Below are 18,953 nucleotides of genomic sequence, written 5' to 3' on the forward strand. Positions count from 1 at the left end.
TCCACAGCTTTCACAGGTACACAACAGAGACATGGGCCAGTGTCACCCATGTATCTCCCTTAATAGGTAGTCTTGGGTTCAGAGCCTTCCAGTCTTTGAATAATAGCTCATCTAGAGCCAGGGGTCATTTTGCCCATCCGTTTACCTTTCGGCAAGCCCATTATTGCTTTGCTCAGAATGGCCAAGTGCCAGTCATCGTATAAATAACCCCTTCCTACCCTATCTGCATAATATAGGGAAAGGGGGGTATGAAAAGGCAGCCACCAGAAAACAACACATTTCCATAAAAAGGTTCTGCACATCTGAGCAAGACAGACTCTTCTAGAAGGGGAGGGGTCTTCTCCCACTGGTGGATGGTGGACAAGCCTGATTTACATGGCCCCACCTACAAGAGCAAGTAGGAGGTGCAATGGGACAACTCATACTCTCTTCCACTGTAGAAAAATGATATTGACACGGCAGACATAAACAAGTCTTGCAAGGGGCTGAACTAGATGACCATTGGGATCCCTTCCAACCCTACAATTCTATTATTCTAAGTTGCAGGAGGTTAAGAGACAAGTTGATTTAAGGTCAAGTGAGCTACCTGAAGGTCAGAGGAATCTCCTGTCCAAGTCTTCCTCTCACTGCTGCATGCTCTTTCCTCAAGTTGCCCTGAAGTTTCCATTATATTTTGAAGCTCTGCTTGCAGCAGGAAACTTCTGTAATCTTGCAATCTGAGACACACAGGAAGGGGGGGGGGAGAAAAGTAGGAATTTCTGTGTGTTGCACCTGCCTGCATCCAGAGGGCTAGCATTATGCTCTCTGTCCATGCTTTGAAATGATGGAAGAATGAGAGAAAAGAATTGACCTGGTTAGAGAGCCCTCCTGGAGCAAGGCATCCATTAGGTTCCCAATATCATCTATTGTGGCTCATCCCTTTATCAGAGGGAAGAACCACATGATGGAGAGGGTTATATTAAACCAGTGCTGTACTCCCAGACCAAATTGAGTTAGGGGTGGAGGTCAACTGCTACTAACTCATTCAAAAATGGATAGATTCTACACTTGCTACTACATCAGAACTATTTGCAGGATGGGCTTGTTTAGAAAGTGAACAATCTGGTTCCAGAGCATCTAGGTTGCTTGAAAATGGCTACTTTACTTCAGAAGGTTATTGAGCCATTGCAGACATCCCGGTGGCCTAAATCAATCACCGAGGCAATGGAGGAGGCTGTCCCACCTGAGCCAGTGGACATTCAGCTGAAGCTGAATGTTTGAAGATTCAGGACATTAAAAAAAAGCACTTCACACAGTCCACAGTTAAACTATGGAACTTGCTCCCATAAGAGGCAGTGATGTCCACCAGCAAAACAGGCCTGGACAAATTCATGGAGAAGACTATCCATGGCTACTAGCCATGATGGTTGGATACATCAATGCATCTGAATACCAGTTGCTGGAGACAGGCAACTGGTTGGCCACTGTTAGCACAGGACGCTGGACTAGATGGGCCATTGGCCTGATCCAGCAGAGCCCTTACGTTCTTATGATGTTGTGTGTTGGGCCTGGAACACCATAAGGAGATTCTTCTACCCATTGAGGTTTTGTTAGACATCATCTTCCTCCTACCTTGCCCACATTTTTCCACTCCAGAAACACTGCATGGCTACTTCTGATTGCCTCTGCCTTTTAAAGAATAGGAAAAATGCTACATGCATCCAATCTGACCAATGCACAGGATGAGGAAGAAAAAAACCTGTCCACAGTTTAGTTTTCATGGAGCTCAGCCAGCACCCAGCTGCTCCAAGCTAAGCAGGACCAGAACTGGAGGCCAGTTATACCTCCAACTGCCGAGGATGAAAATTCTAACACTAATTTGCATACAACTGACTTGTTGCATGTATTGTGATGGAAGCAAGACAGGTCAGCAGGTGTAGGCTGCACACAGCAAGATCAGCCAATGTGGAGTGTTTTCAATTTACACCATTGGGCCAACAAAAAACGTAAGAGTATGTTTGTTTTCTTAGAAACTCTTTCAGCCACAGCATTGTCTCTTAATCCTCTATCTACTGAGGACATAATTGATGCAGCTATGAAGACTGACAATAATTTCTGAGAACTATGATATATCCCTGTGGAAAAGAATGGATGTTGCACAACTGCACCGCTGGGTTGATTGCCTCCCTGTCTTTGGTATCAGGATAGTACCCAAGGGCAGAGTCTGATTCATTGCATGTAAAGGGAAGATGAGATCCTGTAGATAAATGAATGAATGGTTTTTGAAAGGCATTTTACTGCAGGGATATTGTCCTACATAGCTCCAGTTATCTAAGCGATTCTTCTAAGCAAGCTTATGTTGCGTATGGTATGTGCCTCTGGCATCATACTTATTTATTTACATAGACAATCCTCAGATGCTGTCTATTGCAATTCTGTACTCCCAGAAGGTGCTGGTGTGTACGCAGCTGATACCCTTATTCACTGACTCTGCCTGGCACATAGAAAACTTTAGTGGTGGTAAGGTTTCAAATCTACAAGCATGGAGTCAGCTAATGGACATTGATAGATGCCTCCTCTTTCCAAGAGTCTTCTGTTCCTTGTCAGTAGCCCAGATATCAAGCAATGGGGCTCCCACTATTAGCAGTTTATTCCACACAAACCCTTCCCTGAAGGAGATGGCAATAGAATTATCTGAGCTCAGTGACCGTTCTCAGAACTATCTCTAAGCTCAGTAATTGTTATCAGTGATGCAAATGAAAAACAGGACTGTTTCCGGATAATATATATACACCAATATTAAAAACACAGACAAAATTCATTACAAAGGGCTAGGTTACCCTATCTCGGTGAGATAGGTAAGAGGGAATTGGAACATTATATAAGCTAAATAATCAATTATGCAACTGAAAAATGCCCTTGTTATTGGAATATATGCACCAATATCGCAACACGGCAATATGACGTGAGTACAATTATTTGTCTGTCACAATCCTGGATTACTTATCTAGTGAAACCAACATCAACTACCTTTCCTGTGGGTGCTGCTCAAGGAAACGAGAGTCAGGCAACATTCGGAGACTCAGCAGTTCTTCAAAAATCGACCGAGCAGCTAAACAAACAGGCGAGCAATTTTTCATCGGATTCTGAAAGAATCAGCACAGAAGGCAGAACTTTTAGTGGTCCTAATCAAAGGGTCTATTCATCAGAAATATCGAGCGCCCAAGATTTTGCTGACATCGTGGGATTAATTTTTTATTTTTTATTTTGCATTCAGCTGTTTTGAAATTCAGGCCTTTGGGTTTTCAAAAGCTGGGGGTTGAAAACAAAAGAACAGAAAGCTTACACAGCAGTTAAAAACTTTCAACTCGCATTCTACATCCCTTTTCTGTAATTTAATAATTCTAACTTTTATTTCTGATTATAGTGATAGGTAGGGATGCCTTAGAAATTAGATTTATGTGAATCCTGATCTGAATTATTATATGTTGTTGTTGTTGTTGTTACATTATATCCCACTTTTCATCCAAGGAGCGCAAGGTGATGTGTACAATTTTCTCTCTCCCAATTTCATCCTCTAGACAACCCTGAGAGGTAGGTTAGGCTGAGAGATGGCGACATGGCCAAGATCACCCAGTGCGCTTCATAACTGAGTGGAGATATGATCTTTGGTCTCCCAAGTCTTAGTCCAGCAATATAACCATTACACCACATTGGATCAATCAGCCTGATCCTAAACTCCTATATCATGCAATGGATAGGAATTTGGGGACAGAGAAAAGAAAGTACCTCTTCGTGCAGCATGTAGTTCAACTATGGAACTCACTTCTATATGGGACAGTGAGGGCCACCCACTTGAATGGCTTTAAAAGAGGATTGGGCAAATCTATGCAGGACAATGGCTATTAGACATGATGGCTATACTGCACCTCCACAGTCAAAGGCAGTAATCCTTCTGCCTACCAATTGAGGGCTCTTGTGCTTAGGCCCTGCTTGAGGGTTTCTCATAGGCACCGAGTTGGCCACTGTGAGAACAGGATGATGGACTCAATGGGCCATTGGCACGATCCAGCAGGTTCTCCTCATGTGCTTATGAATTCAACTTTCCTTCGGATTTTGTGCTTCTCTGAATTTGGCAATATCATTCACAGCTCATGCTCCAAAACCATTTTAGAAAGTGTCATTTACAATCGATAGCATAAAGCATTCTGCTGTTCAGACCACGAAACTAGGGTAGGGTGGGAGAAAGGTGCCCAGCACTTGACAAGACTCTATCAAGCCAACTTTGTCCCCTTCTGCAGCACCTTTGGAATTTGCTGTGATGCCACTCCCCACTTCACAGCATGGAAAAAAGGGTGGTGAAACTGGGGAAGGCATTTCGGCTCAGCCCTGAGCCAGAACTGGCCCCAAGCCAGACCAATGGATTTTAGAGCCACATCTGTAGTGCTACAGCATGCACATCGGGCCAGAAGAGTTGAAAACTTATTACCTTCCCTGCTGTCTCTTCTGCTCCCCAAGAACACTGGAAAAAGGCATCAGCTAGGGCAGCAACTGCTGTGTTGAGCTCTTTCCAAAAGCCAACGTTTGGAGGAATAGCTTCCTTAGAGCCTGGGAGAAGGGTGGGTGGGTGGGAGATAAAAAGACAGGTCTGTGTCATCAGATTCCTTTGAATCCTCCAGATGTAGCCTCACCCAGTATGGAAGCCCCTTTCCATTAGACGATCCCATCTGAAGATTCAGAGTTTTGTTCAGTTCACTGTCCCTTGCCACAATATTACACCTTTCTGCATGCAACCATCTAGGCCAGATGAGATGTAGCTCAGGAGAGCCAAGCTCCAGACAGAATTTTTTAAGCTAGCTAAAGTTTGAACCACAATTTTGTCCAACTACTCACATCAAGTTTATTAAATTTGTGAGGTCCATGCCTTTACACAAAATACCATAAAACATTATTAAAAAGATAAACGATAAAATTATAAAAATAAGCTAAAATTCATGCCATGCTGTCCCAGCAAAGGAAACTACCCAAAAAACCCACCATTCAGGAAAGAAGATACAGCAACAGGTTAGGAGAGCAATGGGAGGGACCTCACCATTTCATCCAAGAACCATACCCTAGTTTTCATAGCCTTCACCACAAAGACCGCTACCACGTGAGAAATCCGTGGTAAGAGGCCACTACTCATAGCAGTCAAGCGACGAGACTATTTTGAAGATTCAGTAAGCTAAACCAATCTTCAGCTCGCCATTTTGGAAGCCTGTCTGCATTATTAGGCAGGGCTTGTGTGGTGCAACATGCAGATTTAGAAATAGGCAAAACCTTCAGCAGAGCATCTCATAAGCCAGGAATCCACACCTCCATTGCGCTATTGTTAGCATAAGGCACAAACAAGGAAGAGGCCAGACTCTCTCCTGTAATATGCACTGCAGATCTAGTTCTCAGAACTGCTGTCTCTCTGCTTTCCTCTGCCATGATCATGGGTAATGAAAGGTTAAGGAAGGAAGTGAAGAGACAAAAAAGGAGATCTGCAAAAGGTATTTTTGTCCTTGTTTACAATATTATCCAAACAACAGAAGGACTGAGAAAGGAAGAACATTCTTGGGAAAACTATCACAATGAAGGAAGTGTTGTACCAAATACCTGCTACACAAATAGTGTAAAAAACTCCCTGCACACAATTATGCGGAAAGGATATCATTTGATCACAGGGTGTAGCAGCCTACTTTGCATTTGACATGGCAATTGTCAGAATTTCATCATTATATTCCAGGCATCCACATCAGCCTTCAGTACTTTGAAGTACATGCTTTTGCATGCACAAGATCCCTGGTTCACTCCATGACATATCTACAGTTAAAGGAAATCATGTATCCTTTAGCTGTAGATATCATGGAGGGTACAAGGGACCATCTGAAAAGAAACAAACACTGGGGATTGTTGGAAAAAAATGGCAGCCTCATGTCAAGTTCCACCTCCCCTTGAATAATGTCTGAACAACTTGGCAATACATAGAATCATAGAGTCAGAAAGGACCCCGAGGGTCATTTAGTCCAACCCCCTGCAATGCAGGAATCTCAACTAAAGCATCCATGACAGATGGCTATCCAACCTCTGCTTAAAAACCTCTAAGGAAGGAGAGTCCACAACCTCCTGAAGGAGACCATTCATTTCTTTCACTCCTATTTTGTATCATTGGGTAGAGGGGGCAGAGAAATCCACACCAGAATGACATTAGGACAGGCAGTAAATTGAACTAGATGTTTCAGAGCATGAATGTTGGAACGGGGCTGTCGTTTTCATTGCAATGCTCATTTCTGCCACCAGGTGGCAAGTGTGTGTATATACACACACACAAAAACACACACAGAGAGAGAGAGAGAGAGAGAGAGAGAGAGAGAACCTGTTTGGCACTTTTGAATGCCTCTGTCAGTCAGAGTTGACAGTGCAGGGTTGGATGGTCTGACAGCTTCTTTCCACCTAGCTATACCTGCTTTGATGTGTGCCATGGCATTAAGCAGCACCGTCACAAAGCCCCCAGCACTCTCCAGGTGTGATGAAAGTATGTACAGGAACCTGTTGGTGGCATCATAGTAGGAATCTCTGGCGAACTGAACCTCCGTAGGGCCTTGCTTGGGGACTGCTTGAGCCAAGAGGAGAACCAGCGCTGGCAAGGAGAAGGCTCTTCCCAGAAGTCGTGTGACAGTGCAGGCAAAACGGTAAACCACAAAATGGCGAGGGGAGAGGCTGGTGAGGTCAGTGGGGACCACAGCATCAACACAAGGTCCTGAAGAAAGGCGGCCATTATCTGTGTTTTCTCCTGGAAAAAGGGGACAGAACAATGGTGGAAAGTTGGCACCAAACGTCATTCTGTAATTGAGGACAGTGTTTCTCAAACTTGGGTCTCCAGCTGTTTTTGGACTACAACTAGCTATCAAGACCAGTGGTCAGGAATGATGGGAACTGTAGTCTAAAAGCAGCTGGACATCTAAGTTTGGAAACATGGGTCTAGGATCATGGATGGGGAACCTTTGGCCCTCCTGATGTTGCTGAACTACAGCTCCCATCAGCCCTAGCAAGAAAGGCCAATGGTTAGGGATGATGGGAGTTGTAGTTCAGCAACAACTGGAGAGCCAAAGATCCTCAAGTCTAAAAAATAGCATTATTCTGAAAGCATGAAATTGTTCTTTAAGATTCCTGAGTCACCTCAGTCCCTAAAATAGCCTCATCAATGGATACATAGCCCCCTCTTCCCTGTGTTTGTGAGATTGCTTGTAAAATGAATAGGGATGTTTCAGGAGTTAGGTTTTTCTTAACTGGTATATTCAGAAATATATTTGCCTCTGGCAGTGAAGGCAGAACATCGCCATCATGGCTAGCAGCCACTGGCAGCCTTATCCTCCATGAATTTGTGCAATCTTCTTTTAAAGCCACCCAAAGTTGCTGGCCATCACTGCTTCCTATGGGAGAGAGTGCCATGTTCTTTTATCTGTCCACAAGCTCTAGCATCATGAGAAAGGAAGACAACCTTTTCCTCTATCCACTATCTCTGTGCCATGCACTGGCTTCTATCACATCCGTTTCTTAATCACTTTAAACCAAAAAGTCCCAGATAGCACCTTAGGGGTTGGCTGCCAGAGACAGTCAAATATAATATAAACGGCCGCCAGCGTGCATGTGAAATTTGCTTCCCTTCACCCCACACATTTCCTGCTTAAGCCCCCATAGTGGCTTTCTAAACCCTGGAGATTTAAAAAGCAACCTGGGCATTCTAAGATGGAACGAAGCAAAGGGGAGGAATCACCAAACCACTTCAATGATTTACATGTGTTTCTATGCATCATTCGCACGTCCTCTTTGAGGCAATCCCAAGAAACGCAGGGGTGGTGGGTATCAGAAGATGCAGGAATCAGCTCTATCACCTGGAGAAGGAGGCGAGTGCGGGGGCTGCTGGGACGCCTCCAAAAACTGCTTGATCTCGCCCAGGGTCTTGGCGAGGGGGGACGTCGCCATCAGGGCCTCTACTTCCAGCTCGCTTACGCAAGCAAGCATGCTGCTCTTGCAAGGCTGCAGGTCCAACCCTGACAAATACAGACAAGGCATATATCAGCTGAAGGTGCTGCTTGTAGGCTCAGAGAGATGAGGGTGATGACTTCATGCAGATTACTAAATTCATGCAGCGGGGAGGGGCTGTTATGCAACATACTGTCACAAGGGTCACTTGCATGGCCTGAAAAAATGACCTGTACATAACTGATGCTCTGACGCTTGCAGACCGCATGCGGCTTATGTTTCCATCTAGTGGCAGCTCGGGAGAACTGCACCCCCCAACAACTGCAGACAGGGAGAAAATAGACGTGGCAGCGCGACGGGCAATTAGGATTTCCTGTGGTTTGTGTTTATTATTATTTTTTATTTTTTATTATTTTATTTTATTATTTTATTGATTAAAAATTTGTGTTTATTATTTTAAACTAAGCGGCTGCTCTCAAGATTCTGCACGCTTTGAAAAGCGGCGTTTTCAGAAAGATTGTTAACCGTTTCCTCCCTTACCCTGATCTAAATTGCCCCTTCCTGCTGTTAACACATGCACTTGTTTTGTTCTCTGAAGCCAAAAGCTGCTTCGGAGGAGCTTCGCCAGGGAAAAGGGTATGGATGTTTAGGACACTGCAGATGTTTACAAGAGTCCTTTGTGTCTGCAATTTGCACGGGGGGGGGGGGGAATCACCTTTCAGGGGAGCAAATGTGAGAGTCCCACCCAGCCACGCACATTGCATGTGTGCACTGGGGTCATCATTTGATTGGATGGATATGTCAGTGGATTGGGTATGTGGATTAGAGAAAGGATGTGGACTGGCTCTATCAACTTTTGTTTCAGGCTCCAAACACATCACCCCAAAGGGAATGCAGCCCTCGAGGGAAGTGGGAGGTTCTCCTTCCCTCTTCTATAACCAGGTAAAAAGGCTGCACACATCCTTACCTTGGTCTTCATGGCCACGAGAGCTAAGGGAGGCCTGTTTTCCACTGGAGAGCACACGCTGTGTCAGGGAGCTAGTACCCTACAAGGAAATAATGTTCAAATATCACAGGAGAGAGAGAGAGAGAGAGAGAGAGAGAGAGAGAGAGAGAGAGAGAGAGCGCCACGGGGAGACCTTCATTCTTACCGGGCATCTTTGCTGAGTTCCAGCTTGCTCTCGGATAGCCAGGCCAGATCCACCAGCCCCATTGTGCCCCTGTGCCCCTTCTGGCTTCGCCGTCACCTTCCCAAAATGGATTTTTCGCAGCAAAATCCCCAGGATTTTCATTAACTCTGTTGCCTCCTGCCACTCAGAACCTAAAAGAATTCACCAAGGCATTTAACGCCAGCACTAATTAGTTAATATGGCTTCCTTAACAGCCTGTAAGCAGCTGTTTTCATGCCTCTTGGACATTTGCTCATGAACACAGCTACATTCGGAGCAATGAAGCAAGCTCCATGGGTCACCACAAGTATCACATGAGAAAAGAAACCATTAAAAGGCGCAAAGGAGAATTTTAAAAATGAAAAACATACCGTTGTTTGCTTTCACATTTTGGTCAATTCTAATAGGTGCCTGACATTTGTAGAAAATTCCTTTTTAAAAAAATTGGCAGAGAAGTGTTCTGTTTTCCCAGTTTTCCCAGCTCTCTCACCTGAGTATCCCATTGCTTGCACGACTCCAGAAAGCTTGATGGAGGACCTCTCACTTTCTTGGGTCTCCTTGGCTGAGCTGAAGGTGACCTGGGCTCTATCCCTGGGGACTGGGGACCTTTCCATGCCCTTCAATGCATCTATGTCCAGTGTCTGTACCAGATCCTACAAACAGAGATCAACAGCCTTAATGCTTTACTGCTGTCTCCAATTTTATGACCTCTTCAAATTGCTTTTGCCTTCACTAGGGAACATTACATTGCTTAGGAAATAAGGAATGTGGCCCTCCACTCCTCTCTATCTGGCCCTCAGGACTCTCCCCACACCACACCCCTTCCCAGCCAGCCACACCCTCTTTTCATAGGCCACACCCCTCAGGGGCCCTGCTTCATTTGTTGCTCCACCCACTTTATCTCTGGCTTTGCCTGCCACTGCATGTGGCCACCAGAAAGTGGCCCAGAAGAGACTGCTGCTCTTCTATTGAAAAAGGCTCCTCAGCCCTGCTATGAACTCTTCCTTGTGAGCTGCTCTGGAAATCTGAATCACTCACCTCCTTAACCAAGACTTTCCCTTGGTATGTCTCACCAAGCCTCACACCAGACCTTCCCTGCCTCACCTCAGTTATCCAGTCTGCTGCTTTACCCTGCCAGCCCATTCACGACTATGCCGCCTGTTTCTGGCCCACAAGCCCATTGTCACATGCCAGAGCCCAGACTTCACGGTGGCCTGTTTCAAGCCAGACCCCAGGCCTGACAGTCCCCTAATTCCCCATGCAGCCACCAGGGGGTGCCTCCTTCTTTCAGCTTCAAGCTTATTGTAATTTAGCCACATCTATGGCACCCGTAGGTGTGCATTAATGTACCCTAGTGCAGAAACATTTAATGAGGGCCAGGGATCTAAAACCTGCCAATGTTGAAGGACTCTGCCTGAGAGAACAGACTCAGGGGCAACACCTCTTGGTTGCCCAGAAGAGTGAAATTCATTGCTATATTCTGCCCCCTAGTGGAGTTTTGGTACCTACATCTAGAACGGCCACCACCATGTGATTGGTCAAGAGTCATGATCTACCTAATCTGGTCCATAGATGGGCAGGTACATTATACCTGTTAGTAACCCATTCAGTTGAATGCAGTGCTCCAGTTCGTTGGAAATAAAGTGGGGTCAAAAACAAATGAGCAAATATATTTCTACACATGTGCTTCCCTCCTCACAGCACTGACCAAAAGACTCTGGATCTTCTGGCTGATGCCTCGGTAGAAGGCCAGGACGTCTGCCCGGTGTTTTGCCAGCTGCGATGCCAGGTGAAGGTTCTGGTCCTCCAGCTTGTCATACAAAGTGCGGACGCTGAAATCTTCCAGGTCTTTTGTTGCAAACTGGTCACCTGAAACAAAGGCAGCTTATCTGTTTAATTGACTATGACCTTAGGTATAAAGGAAAAAAAGCTTTGTGGTCCTTTTTTTGATAAAGGAGCTCAGAAATGGAGAGGCTCTTCCAGTAACTCTCCCTTCTTATCTTTTCTTCGAAAATGGCAATGGTTGAGACAGAAGGACCCAGGTTCAAATCCATGCTCAGCCACATAGCTTGCTGGATATACTGGAACAATCTCTATCTCCCCCCTCCCCTTCCCTCTCAGTCTAAACTTCTGTACAGGATTTCTGTGATGGAAAAAACAGCAAAAACTGGACAGACTCCATGAAAAAACATCCAGATAAGAACATAGGGAAAACTCAGCTGGATCTGCCCAAAGGCCCATCGAGTCCAGCATCCTGTTCTTACAGTTCCTACCCAGATGCCTATGGGAAGACCAGAAGTGGGACCTGGATACAAGAACCACCTTTCCACTTGTGGCTCCCAGCCAGTGGTATTTAGAGGCCTCCTGCCTCTGGTGGTGGAAGCAGAGCAGAGTCATCATGGTTAGCAGCCATTGATCACCTTATCTTGAGAAATGATCTCGCCAGCCTGGCTCACCTGATGCTGAACCTGGTACCATTCCAGCCCCAGGTGAAGACCTTTTCAAAACTCTTGAAGATCTACCCTAGAAGTTGGGGGCTCCACACAAATATGGTCAGACATCCTTTCCCAAACTGGTGCCCTCCATATGTTGCTTGACTACAACTCACATCAGTGTGAGCAAGCATTGGCCTATATGGTTTTGTATGCAGAAAACCATCTGAAAGGCACCAAGCTGGGGAAGGCTATGTCAGAAAGAGAGTGTGTGATGATCATTGAATGAGAATGAATAGAAGTGGGAACTACAACAAAATGTGGCAGTATGAAGTGCTCCATGCTCAGGATTCAAACTATTGCATTACACTTATCTTGCCCCCCCATTTTTCACCTCCTCCCCTCCTCATCAGGGAGCATCCCATGCGCTCTGAGCATGCTCAACCGCTGTAGAGCTGTTTTAGGGTTTCTGCTTACCCCCTCCTTTTAAGGTTTCCCCTGCTAAACATTCGATGCTGCCCGTTTGTGCCTGGGTGATGTCATTTTAGCTACACAAGCAATGGCATTCACAGCCTGAACTTCAGGAATACAGGGAAGGATCCTGCAGAACTTTGGCTAAGTGGGTCAGAACCTGAAATCAGTCCCCAGAAAACCACAAGGTCGGAAGCAAATATCGACACTTTTCACAGCATCCCTAGTGAGGTGCCCTATATACTTCCAAAGTGTTAATTATCAGCTATTATTAGTCTGGTATGATGTGTGCATGACATTCAAGCCTTTCGGGTTGCAATATATAGTGTATATTTGTGTGCACATTTAAATCTTCTTTATAGGTTCAGAAGTTACTCTTGGCCACTCACAATGCTCATAAGAATGGTCTACCAATGTGAGTGGTATTGTGTGAACTAGGAGCGCACAAATTTCAGAAGCAGCAATGGCCATTATCACTAATCCTTCAGTGCGTACTTTTAATTTTTTTTTGCTAAAGTTGTCATGGCTGAGATCTGCAAATTGACAGAGGGCACCACTTGGGCATCTGTAGTTCTTAGGTGAATTACAAAAGTTCCCAAGGTATCCAAGGTGGCCTTTTCATACATCAGACTTGTTTGGAAGCCTGATCCGAGGTCCCTAATGAGTTCATGTGAATGACAAATTTATTTGCAAGCACAAATTTGCCTCCACTTTTCATTTTCAGGTGTACACGTCAAACATCCTAGGTCTACAACTTAACTGAGAGAATTTAGTAAACAAACTGTCAGGGTCACAGTTAGTGGCAGTTGAAATGCCCTGCCTTAATCTTTTTCAGTGATTTTCTTTTGTAGTGGAGCCACCCACAAATAGTGTAAACACTGCCATCTGCTGGACATAGCTCCTCTTGTACTATCATCAGTAAACGCTTCCGCCTTGGAGATCTCACAGACTTACATTCTCATCTGACAAAAGCAAAAGTTACTGGGCCATGGTGAGTTATCCGGAGAACAGACAAGCGTGATCAATATACCTTTGCCAAACCTGTGACCTGCAAATGTTTTGGACTACAACTTCCACCACACATTGCAATTGTTTCATTTGGTCTGGGGATGATGGGTGTTGTAGCGCAAAGCAACTTGAGGAGTCCAGGTTGGGGAAGGTTGGTTTAGACTAGAGGGAGCCAAATGGGGAGTGATTATCCGTACCCACATCAAATAACTCCACAAATTCTGAAAAAGTCCAGGAAACCAGCTACCAGAGTGTATGCGCCATTGCTATCAAGCTACTGATGTTCAGTTTTAAAATGGCCCTTGTATGTGCAGATGAACAGTATTCATTTTATCCTCTCTGGAAGGCATGGCATCCCAAAAGCATCCCATGCTGGATTGTAGCATCAATTACAGCACATGCCTTGCTTCAGCGTTTTGTGGTTGCTTTGGCAAACTCGTTTTGGGTCAGAGATTTCCCATGTCAGGACTGGAGATCAAAATTGCTTGCCAGCATTTGGGTGTCTGTGTGGGTGGGTGGGGGATATGCAACATTCACCTGCCCATTTGTGAGAGCACCGAGCCTAATCTTCCAAAACAAATTCTTACCTAATCCTGGGAAAGTTCCCTCTCCTGCATCAGGTTCTTCTCCAGATCCCTGGGAGCCAAGAGCTTCATAGAACTGGATGCTACAAGAACAGGGGGAGAAATGCGCACAATAGCTTGAGTAAGTGCCTCTTTTTAAAAGGCTGTCTCTTGTGTTGAGACTAGGGCAGAGCTGTCAACCTTCCTTTTTTTGCATTGGGAAACGGTAGGGACGGGCAGATCTGTTAATTGGAATTACTCTCAGTTTCTTATTTTTCCGCCTCACTCATGGAGGAGAAGGCTATCCATGGCTACTAGCCATTATGGCTATGCTCTGCCTCCACAGTTAGAGGCAGTTGAGGTAGAAATTCTGCAAAACCCATGACCAGCAAGGCCATTGCCACTATGCACATAGCTGTCAACCTTCCCTTTTTTGTGTGTGGGAAATTCCCCTATAGACTATAGTACTGATAGGGGAATTTCCCACAAAAACAGGGAAGGTTGACAGTTATGACGATGCAAGTGTGCAGCCTGGCCACAAAACTGACAGTAATCTGCTTTGAAGGAACCTAACTGCCCACTAGAGTGGAAAACAATTCCAGATAAGATGCAAGGAGGGCTCTGCATGTACAGCAAAAAACAACAACACCAACACCATAGGTTGAATAAGTGTTTTTAAGAACTATAGTTGGGTGAAGTGTTGGGGTGGCAGAAGGTGGCAAAATGTGGTTGAATAAACAGCCAAGATGATGTACATTTCCCAAATAGGGGATCTGCTACTGGAATGCTCTCACAGACTCTTTTGGACTCTGTCCTGTAATACATGACTGAATAGAAGAGTCTGAATAATTGGGACCGCCGGTAATTGGTCTGAGCCTCTGTATTGAATCTCTAAAGAGAATTTTCTCCCATGCAGCAATGCTTCTGAATACCACTTTCTGGGAGTGGCAGGATGGAGTAGTCCTCTTATGATCAGGTCTTCCTTGCAAGTTTCCCATGGGTATTTGGCTGCCCACTGGAAGAACAGGATGCTGGACTAAGGTGGGCCATTCGCCTGACCTAGCAGGGTCTTCTTATGTTTGCTTCTTCACATTCCTATGTCAGTTAATGATTTTTATTTTTTAAAAAACACACAGGCTGCCCCTATTTATTTCAAGAACAAAATTGAATTTCTCTGCCATCCTGACTAAGGGCAACAAACGGAAATTTTGTTCTTAATTCACACTTTTCAGAACAGTGCATGAACCAAGGCATACAGTCGTCCTATGAAATTTGAACTTTTCCTAATTTCGCAGTGCACTTTTAAAGTCAAGTAATGTGTACAAAAAGGTATGGATTGGGGTAAAGTGTGCATAAAGCACATTAGTGGAAAAAAGCCTACATTTTATAAGGGGAATTTGCACACAAAGATATGTAGAGTAGAAAAAGTGGTGAAGAATTTCATTGGGGGGGGGGAATCACAAACTGATGTGGAAATGTCAAGAACTGAAGATTGAAAAAATTAGAAACTGAGAGACACAAGAATTGATGCCCAAGTTGGCATCGGTCATTAGGCTTCCATCACGCACCTCTCTTTAATGAGCACATACTCCGGGGGGATGTGTGGCTCTCCCAAGCTCCTCCATCGCGGCTTCCAGCTCTTCATTGGGCTTGGAGCGGAGCTGGGATGCTTCAGGAGAACAACTAAGGCTGTCAGCACCACAGTGAGGAACCCCAGGATGAAAAGCACAGCTGAAAAGGCAGGAGAAGACAGTGGTGATTAAACAAAGGGAAACAGGTCACCACAATTTCTTCCCAGAGGCCTGATGGTGGTCTAAGACAAATTCTTCAGCTCCCACCCCTGCTCCACTTTATCTAGGTGGCACCCATTAATGGTTCACAGTTCATGCTTCCACCACCTGCTTATCTCCCCCCCCCCCCAGCCTCCCAGCAGGCATTTCTCTACAGTTCAGGTGCCTTTCGCTAGTCTGCACGGCTTCTTTGGCTTGAACTGACCATCCTTCAGAGGCAGCAAGGCTGAAGAGGCAGAGTTTGCAGCAGAAATGGGGAACCTATGTCCTTCCGGGTGCTTTTGGACTCTGTGGACTTATTTGAATTAAGTTTTAATAGGCACTGCGTAATGTGTTCTGACATTTGCATTGCAACGTGCATTGTATTTGGTGTATGTAGGAATTATAGCCCAGCGACACCAGAAGAGACAACAGTTCTCTCCTCTCATAAGAAGAACCTGCAAGATTAGGTCACCCACTCCAGCCTTTTGTTCCCATAATGGCAATCCATTGCTTTGCTGTTTTGTCTCAATTATTTACTTGTTTTCATCCTGCATTTTATTCTGTGAGCCGCCCTGAGATCTTATGATGAAGGGTGTTATATAATAAATCTAATAAAAAATTAAATAATCCAGGTGCCTCTGGGAAACCTGCAGAGGCATGACCCGAACACAAGAGCACTCTGGCCTCCTGTGGTTTCCAGCAAGTAGTATTCAGAAGCATTTCTGCCTCTGGCTTCAGTTCTTATAGACTGGGACAGTTCTGTCTATTGCTAGATGTCCAGTGACATCTGCAGAGGCACAATCTGTCTCTCCACTCTGGGTCTTTCCTCTTCACTTTGCCTGCTGCGACAAGATGACCCACAAACTAAGCCCATTCCTTCCGTGCAGAAATATGGGTGCAGTTCAGTTGCAAGAGCATTGGAAACAATGCTTAAGTGTCTGCCATATGTCATCCTTAGAACTCTTGCACAGAGAATACTTCCTGAGATCACACTAGCTCTACTTTGTAATCCAGACCAAAGCAAATATCCCACAGTGTGTTTATTTTGACACCAGCACGTGCTGGAAACTATGACCTTTGCTGATCTTATGTAAAAAACTGAAGAAAGCAAAGCCACCTATTATTGCATTCTTAAGGCAAGGTGTGGGCTTGCTTCTCATTGCTAGCTCCACCTACTAATGCTATGCAGCAAACATGGGCTGCTTCTCATTGCCAGCTCCACCTGCTAATGCTATGCAGCAAAGAATTGTTTACATAGGAGGAGAGTTGCTGCAGGAGAAGATGGGAGACCAGAAGTCTAGAGACTCTGTCTTGTTCCTCTGCTTGTATAAGACATATAAGCAGATTACTGGTAACTGCTACAGATAATTAATATGAATCAGTCACCTCAAGTCACCTTCCCACAGGGCGTCTGCTTTCCCATGATGCATGTTGCAAGAAGTCAACTCTCCTTACCTCTGGAAAAATATGCCAGAGGGGCAGCTGATATTATAAAGGTGAGCAGAGAGGCCAGCAGAGGGGTGCCAATATGAGATGAACAACTGGTTAATTGCAGCCTAGTTGTGTTGCTTTGACTGAAAAGGGCAAAGTCCACAAAAGTTTAAGGAGCACATACACAGCACTTTGCAAGATCCACACCATAGACTGAAAGAACATCTGACACACATTTAAAACACACGACTTTCCCCAAAGAATTCTGGGCACTGTAGTCCCCCCCCCCAAAGACTTACAAACTACAGAGTCATTGTCATGGTACCTGCAATAGCTGCCCAGTCTGGGGCAACATTCAACACCTGGCGCTTCAGGACCCCCTGCCGAGCCAGCTGGAATGGAGATGAAGGCTGGAAGGGAGCTGCAAGGGGGTTGCAGCTCATAGTCTCCTCATTCACCACCACAATCAGCATCCGATCTTCAATGACATTATCCCGGAAGACATACGTCCCAGGCTCAAGGAACACATGGGAGAATCTGAGGAGGGGAGAGGTGTGCTGTCTTAAATAAGCCCTTTTGCTCTACTGCATTCCATCAATATTTAATATTACCACAAAACTAAAGGTATCAAGGCGGAGGAAACACCTTCAAGCAATTTTGGTGTTTTTCACAGCATGATCTCAAGGTTGCTGAAGCCATGGAGATTCTGGTCTACTGACTGCAACAAATTATTTCTTTGATTATTGCTAAATTATTCTCCAAAATGATAGAGCTCCCCTAGGAAGAAGATGGAAAACATTGTTCCTCAAGCTTTCTTCTTTGCAAAAGGCATTTCATGCCTCTTATCACTTCCTTGAGTGGAGCTCTTATTGGCTCTCTGAGAGTTGGCAAGTGCACCAGAAAAGATTCTGTAAAGTTAATGGAGGCAAGAGAGATGTTAAATCAGAGATTACTTGTGAGCCAGCTCCAAAGAGGAGAGGCATATTGGAGAGATGAAGACGTATGAAGTATATGTCATCCATACAGTATTTTACATGGGTAAATTAGAGATGTCAACAAAATTAAGCCCTGATTTCTACAAACATGGTAAAACTGTTACTGGACTGTACAGCTTCAGACTGCTGGTGTGGACTGTGGGACTGAATGCTACCCCACATGTATTTGTGAGCATGTACATACACCTATCTGTCTACCTACCTACCAACCAGTGGAGAAGAGCTGTAAGCTAGCTTAAGGAATGCCAACAATATTTCTTTAGCCTATAGATTTAAACACAGATTTAAACACAATTAACACAGCCAATTAAATTAACAATCCAATCAGTGAATGACTCTCCCTGACTCCCCTCAAAATGGAAGGCCACAAATGACATATATATATATATATATATATATATATATATATATATATATATTCACAAAAAAGTAAGAAATAACAGCTAATATTCATATGCATATCTGTCCTTTAAAAAAATAGTTCTCTCCTCCCTTAAAGATCAAAGACTTGGCTAGCTTGTGAGACACCTCTGGGGAGAGAATTCTACAAGGAGAAGGCTCTGCTTCTCTTCTTCATTGGTCTAACTTCAGAAAAGAAATGGGCTATGAACAGGGCCTCCTCTGAGGATATTGGTAGAAGTGAAGGCATTCCTTTGGTAGCATCAGAAGATACCTGGAGATGTTGAGATGAGTTTCTCGAATGAGGTGGTCCAGCCTTCTGAATTCACCAAAATCCCAGTGGGGGTTGCTGTTGTAGAGGTGCTGCTTTTGATAGACAGGGTAGTGACTAGTGAGGCGGTCTGGTAAGGAATGGGCACAGAGTCAACACCATCCAAGCACTCATGAGTGGATTCAAAGCCAGGCTAAGGATGCATAAATTATCTCCTGAATGGCAAGCCCTCTGTGGATCTGCATTTTGATCAGATGTGCAACCTTCCTAAGAGAACTGAGCTCAGGATCAATTAGGGTCCCCTCTTTCTAGCAGAAACGAAATGTGAAGAGTAACAATTGCAAAGCCAAAACTGCTTTTCCTTCCCAAGATCACAGCTGACAAATTCATAGAGGGCACAGCTATGGATGCCTATTTTCTACCTTCAGTATTCGAGGCAGCAATGCTTCTGAA

General features: G+C 44.8%; 1 protein-coding gene across 1 annotated transcript in view; it reads right to left on the reverse strand.

Annotated features, from left to right (window-relative positions):
• Positions 1-18,953, reverse strand: part of LOC117060330 — a 43,120-nt gene that overhangs the window by 2,658 nt on the left and 21,509 nt on the right. Inside the window, exons 23-35 of the mRNA XM_033172545.1 lie at positions 18,504-18,630; positions 17,161-17,372; positions 15,201-15,363; positions 13,657-13,736; positions 10,867-11,027; positions 9,649-9,811; positions 9,141-9,310; positions 8,957-9,035; positions 7,899-8,057; positions 6,467-6,796; positions 4,469-4,587; positions 3,010-3,125; positions 376-385 (exon numbers count right to left, since the gene is read on the reverse strand). Of these exons, the coding sequence (XP_033028436.1) occupies positions 376-385; positions 3,010-3,125; positions 4,469-4,587; positions 6,467-6,796; positions 7,899-8,057; positions 8,957-9,035; positions 9,141-9,310; positions 9,649-9,811; positions 10,867-11,027; positions 13,657-13,736; positions 15,201-15,363; positions 17,161-17,372; positions 18,504-18,630 (1,889 nt within the window). The remainder of the gene's footprint in view (positions 1-375; positions 386-3,009; positions 3,126-4,468; positions 4,588-6,466; positions 6,797-7,898; positions 8,058-8,956; positions 9,036-9,140; positions 9,311-9,648; positions 9,812-10,866; positions 11,028-13,656; positions 13,737-15,200; positions 15,364-17,160; positions 17,373-18,503; positions 18,631-18,953) is intronic.

The sequence above is a fragment of the Lacerta agilis genome, chromosome 15 (genome assembly GCF_009819535.1).
Source record: "Lacerta agilis isolate rLacAgi1 chromosome 15, rLacAgi1.pri, whole genome shotgun sequence".
In the NCBI taxonomy this organism is placed as follows: Eukaryota; Metazoa; Chordata; class Lepidosauria; order Squamata; family Lacertidae; genus Lacerta; species Lacerta agilis.